The 6,338-nt window shown below is 39.9% G+C and overlaps 1 protein-coding gene across 1 annotated transcript in view; it reads right to left on the reverse strand.

Moving 5' to 3' along the window:
- Positions 1 to 2,962: 2,962 nt before the first annotated feature.
- The window catches only part of LOC308172128 (leucine-rich melanocyte differentiation-associated protein), a gene marked incomplete at both ends in the record, with an annotated part of 6,773 nt that continues 3,397 nt past the window's right edge, over positions 2,963 to 6,338 (reverse strand). Inside the window, 2 exons of the mRNA XM_080547038.1 lie at positions 2,963 to 3,107; positions 4,755 to 4,832. Of these exons, the coding sequence (XP_080403164.1) occupies positions 2,963 to 3,107; positions 4,755 to 4,832 (223 nt within the window). The remainder of the gene's footprint in view (positions 3,108 to 4,754; positions 4,833 to 6,338) is intronic.

Below are 6,338 nucleotides of genomic sequence, written 5' to 3' on the forward strand. Positions count from 1 at the left end.
TAATTGCAACTATGCCTCTTCAAAGACGAGCAACAAACAAATCACTCCTGTGACAACATTCAACAGAGCATGCAATTTTAGTCTTGCAAAGGGGGAATGTTGCGCTTCCCTTTGACCAGTGGGTCATCTCCACAGCTGAGAATACCTGCCGATCAGCTGCCGCAGCTAACAGCAGCACCAGTGCTTCTCATCTCACTAATGACAGGGTCCTCACCAGCCAGCAATTTCCAAAGAAAGAGAAGCAGGGAAAAAAATCTCCTACTCTAAACATCCCCAACCTCCATTTGGCAGCCACCCAGCATTGAGTCCAAAAGCAAGTAACGATGTTTTGCAGGCATGAGTGTGTGTGTGTGTGTGTGTGTGTGTGTGTGTGTGTGTGTGTGTGTGTGTGTGTGTGTGTGTTAGTTATTGAGATCATTACAGCTATCTCTGAATATTTGAATTACAACAAAAACTGAACTATCAACAAGTTTAAGTTTCATTGAGTGGCTTGAGAATTACAGTATACATCCATATGAGGAATCATATGAAAATGAGCAATATCATACTATTTGTTGTTTCTATACTAAAATTCAAAATACTACAATTTCAAAGTCACTGTATAATAAATGATGTTGTGGTCGCACATCTATCATCCGACTCCTAACCATCTCTCCTAACTAGTAACACAAGCATAAGAAAGAAGATGAGTACATATTACATTTGAACAAACAATGCCTTGGACTCTTCAAACTTTGCACAACCACATTGTTGTGATTTTGGTTGTTGCTTTGAAAAATGTGATTCCCCCACAAAGAAAACACATTCTCTTCATACAGTAGAGTGTGTTTATGTGTGTGTCTGAAGGAGAGGAGGGGGTTGCACAAGACTGCCATTCTCAATGTTGTGGTAACTTGAAGATTTGAATTCCAAATAAACTTACAGCGGTGTAATCATCCAATCATGCAATCATCCAAAACCAACCTTTTCTTTATTCCCCAGCACAAATTCTTTTTAAAGTCCTAGTCAGATCATTGCACAGTATGTCTCTAGGAGAATAATATGTAATACTCTGCAAGTAACCCTGCTAATCAACCAGCAAACCAGAGTGAAAGACGTGCCCTTACCTGATCTGCTCTGTCTCCCTTTCTCTCTCATCAGGAGCTCCCTCAATGTGGGCTCCTCCAATTCCAACAGCAACTATCTAAAATACAGAAACCCTGGCTCACTATGGCAGTCTCCACCCCTCACAGAGAGGGAGAGAGTAAGGGAAAGAGCAAGGAGAGAGAGGAAGAAGGAGGTGGGGAAGCCCCCATTGCAGTCATCGGGAGGAGAAGGATCAGCTGACCAAAAATAAAAGGGGCCAGTCGGAACGGAAAGACCCAAACACTGACATCCAACATCAAAGGGTTCTTTAAGTGCTCCCAGGTCTGGTGATTGGGACAACATCTTTGTCATTATATTCTGGGAGTGGGTGGAGGTGTGTTTTAAGTAGTGTTGCAATGGGAGGGAATACTCCTAGAACATTTGAAAACGTTCATGTAAACATTCTGTGAACATTCTGTATTATCCATGCATTGTCTGAAAATGAAAACAAAAGGAAATCATTGATATACAGCCTACTAGAGACTAGACAGTTTGTTTGTAAGTAAACAGACCAGTTACTCTGGCACTCCTAATTGAGCTCCTAATAGACAATAATATAAACAAGTTACACAATACGTTTTTATTGTTTTATTGTTTTACTTTTTTGTTTGTTGTTTTTGATGCGCTTCGTCGTCGCACATCCTAATCAAGGACCTGTTTGTCTGTCTGTTCTGTTGTACTGTATGGGAGTGGCTGTTGGTACGGCCCCATCCCCTCGTGGACCTTTTTAACACCAGGGACCACGACGGAAACAAGTCACAGACTTTATCGCTCCATCCCTGACAATTACAAGTAGGATCATTGCTTGGCCTATGTATTTGTATTTTTTTTGTCAATAAATCAAATAAAATCTAAATCATAGGATCCCATTGGGCTGTTAAAGTTAGCTGTATCTAGTTTCCTCCATAACAATTTGGCCCTTTCGCTCAGGTCTTTTGTCCTGCCCATTTCTCCTGCATCCAACACATAAACTTCAGGAACCGACACTTCACTTGCTGCCTAATATATCCCACATCTTGACAGGTGCCATTGTAACAAGATAATTGAAGTTAATGTAACTTCACCAGACAGTGGTCATCATGTCTTGGCTCATCGGTGTATATACAGTATGTATGTATGTATGTATGTATGTATGTATGTATGTATGTATGTATGTATGTATGTATGTATGTATGTATGTATGTATGTATGTATGTATATATATATATATATATATATATATATATATATATATATATGTGTGTGTGTGTGTGTGTATATGACAGGGTCTGGTGAAAATGGGCAAGGTCATTTTTCTGTTTTTCCAGATTATAAAAGTACAGATTCTAAACTTCCAAATGATGTGTCATACATTGAAATCTGAAGAAGATATGCTTATTTTAATGTTGGTTAACCTCCAACCAAATAGCGGAGAAACGCGTTCTGAATCAAAACACACGCAAAACAGCTGCTAGTAGGCTAGCGCTAAAAAGGAACATCGCTATGAACATCTAACTGCATGTTTAGCACATCACAACATGCTGATAGAACATCAACATGCTACTACACACAATTAGATGATCACACAGTCCTTGCTTTTGAACACGTCCTAAAGTTTGAAAATGCGGATTTTCATAATCTGAAAAATGACCATGCCTACTTGAGGGCCTTTTAACCAGAACCTGTCACATTTGGTGGGAGTTCTTTGGCAGGAATAAGGTGAATTAAGTATTCTTGTAATTAGTCCAAAGTACTAAAGGTCATTGTCTTACAAAATGGCAGTTAACCTGACTAGAATGGATCTTTTTATAATTCATTCAGAAACACCAGGCACTGATGAGTCCAGATGCAATAGGGTTCACTGGTGGAGTTCCTTCCTCCTTTTACTGCCTTCCCTGGCCTTCTGTATCCTATAGGTCTTCTTAGCTTGGGCTCTCTCCTTCCTCAGAACATCTGTGTCATCCAGGGTATTCAGGCATGGAATCTGACTGATCACATATTGCCTGGGTAGACAGAGGATGAGGATTGCCTTAGTGGTCAAGAAGATATAGGAACATTACATTATTACCAGTAGTGAAAGGTGATTGAAATTGTGACACATGCAACTCCTGTGACAAAAAGCAGTTTGATCAGGTCTGACAAGAGCAGTGGACAATTCCATTAGCCTGGCATTTTTAGGTACATATTTAGATACATATTTAAAACAAGACTCGCTTGCTTTCAACACGGCTGCAAACATTGGCACGTTGATGTCCCAAACTGCTTATCCAAGTGTAAGGTAAGGCAACCACATTATTTAACAGTAGTAAGTGTCACTCCCAACGCTGTTTTTTTTTTTTTTTCACTGTTAAAGTATATCTCAAAGACGTCCAACCCAGACTGATACAAAAGACAATGGTGGGTGTGAGAACGGTTCCTAGAAATTAATTTTAGAGCAGAGTGATAAACCGAGCCAAGGGGTTTAAGACCTGAGGCTGCCTCATGCATGTATAGTAGCAGCATAGTAATGGCACTGGTTACTGACAGATTGCTCAACTCCTAAATGTTCCTATAAGCACCATCGAGGCCATTATCCACAAGTGGAAGGACCATCACTCGACCATCAACCGGCTACATGAGCTCATCGCAAGATTTCTGACCGGGCAGCCAGAAAGTTATTCAGAAGAGTATCCCATGAGCCAAGGGCCACTTGAGCAGAGCTCCAGAAAGACCTGGAAGCAGCAGGTACAGTTGTCACAAAGAAAACAATAGACAATGCACTCCACCACCACTATCTCCATTCGCAATCACCCAAGAAGACTCCGTTACTGAAGAAAAGGCATGTTGAAGCTTGTTTGAAGTTTGCTACAGAACATTTGGAGAAGCCTATGGAGAATGTAGTCTGGTCAGATGAGACAAAACTGTAACTTTTCGGCAACAATATGACGCGCCATGTTTTGAAGACAAATGGCTCAGCATATGATCCTAAAAAATACCATACCTACAGTGAAGTTTGGAGTTGGAAGCATCATGGTTATGGGGCTGTTTCTCTTCACATGGTACTGGTGGAATCCAAATTATCGAAGGGAAAATGAATGGAGCCATGAACCAGGAAATTCTTGAGAACAATCTGTTGCCATCCACCAGGTCGATGAGGATGAAACACAGGTGGACCTTTCAGCAGGACAACGATGCAAAACATACTGAAAAGGAGACTCTTAATTGGTTCAAAAGGAAGAAAATAAAGGTGTTGGACTGGCCTAGTCAATCGCCAGACTTAAATCCAAAAGAGCATTTGTGGAAGGAAGTGAAGATCAAGATTCACCAGCGGGCCCCTCAGAATCTTCAAGATTTAAAGACGGTCTGTGTTGAAGAATAGACCAAAATCCCACCTGATCACTGTGAGAGATTAGTTTTTTCGTACAGGAAGCGTCTTGAAGCTGTCATTCGAAACAAATGCTTCTCCACCAAGTATTAAATACATTTCAGGTAGCGTGTGATACGTCTTTCCCTTTTATTGCACATAACCTTTATGGATTGATACAATTTTCTATAGCTGTGTAGCTTTATTGAGTTAATACCAATGTCTGGTCTATACTGTATAACAAATTGTTGATGTGTTGAATACTTTTTTCTCCCACTGTATGTTTATTATTATTATTATTACTCACCTATAATCTATGTACTGAGTCAAAGTCCCTCCGTTGAAGTAACTGGGTGCTGCCTCGTTGTTCATCATGCTGAGAATCCTAATAGAGATAGTAACAACATGGAGTCACACGACATCACTGTTTCATTCAAAAGAACCAAGACATGCAAATATGGTGCTAGTAGGATTCAGTCACTGTTGCTCAAACTACTACTAGCTAGTGTTGTTACACTACTACAGAAGGTAAATAATGACATTGTTAGACCATAATGGAGGAATGATGGGACATAATTATACATAAACATGTAACGTTTGTGACGTTAGAATTATAAGGTCCATTTTTGTAAAACTTTTGTTTTTTACATAATCTGATTAATCTGACCCATTAGGTGTTTATTAATGCCTGCGTGGTGTTATTTTTAAAATGTTGACATTTTTTTGTTAGTAATTAATAAAATACAAAGGCTCCATCTCACAGAACATAATGGAATGTAAAAACTTTGACGCTCAATATCTCTGAACTACCCTAAATGGAGATAGAACCTTATAATTCTAAGGTCACGAGTTTAAGGAGTAAAGTACCCCCGCACATTTTTATTCCAGATTTATTTATACAGGTATGTCAATTAATGGAGCAGTTTACACAGAATCCCCAAATGATTCCCTACATTGAAACATACAGTTAACATACATACATTAATGATTCCCTACATTGAAACTTGTTCGGTGGAGTTTGTTGAAAATGCCGTCCTCTCCCTGTAGTGCAGAGCTCACTGCTGTCTGACCTCTGTACTACAGGGAGAGAGATGTATGTTGACCAAACTCCACCAAACTAACCATTATCATAATATTCCAATCTTATCCTCAAGACACCTTCACAGTCTGGACAGTTCATCCATATTCCTTTGTTCTGGCATGCAGTGACAAAAGAACGTAACATTGACATGAAACATTGGACACACCAATTCATTTACAATGTGAATTCTACATGCCTGTGATCTGCTAGTAACATATTTTCTGAGAGGAATACCTTTATCCTGGAACCTGTATCCTGTTCATATGACCAATAAACGTTGACTTGTCAAATAGGAGTTATCGACATGCTATACTGATAAAGGCAAGTAGGCAAGTCCAACAATACAGTCTCTAAAAGAGTTACATGTTCATGTGTGTGTGTGTGTGTGTGTGTGTGTGTGTGTGTGTGTGTGTGTGTGTGTGTGTGTGTGTGTGTGTGTGTGTGTGTGTGTGTGTAAGCACCGTCAATAATTATTCACAGTTCTTGTCACCACCTTGTGGTGGCTTTTGGCAGCACTTCACAGGTCTTCACAAATTGCAGCAGCAGCAATGAGCAAGACCACCGTTGCCATGGCAGTATGAACCTTTTAAACACTGGCCTACTGTTACTGTTGGCTCATAACATTTGTTTTACTGAAGCCATAGTTTTGCTCTGTCTATTAGAACCACAATATTTTCTCCACCTCTGTGTCTGTAGTCTACAGGTATGTGTGTCTGATTGATAAGGCCACGATATCCACATGCAGTGAGAGGGACAAATTTGCATTTGCATTTACATTTTTGGCATTTAGCAGACGCCTTATTCCAAAGC

Source organism: Nansenia antarctica (genome assembly GCF_963989245.1).
Source record: "Nansenia antarctica genome assembly, chromosome: 16".
NCBI classification, from domain to species: Eukaryota; Metazoa; Chordata; class Actinopteri; order Argentiniformes; family Microstomatidae; genus Nansenia; species Nansenia antarctica.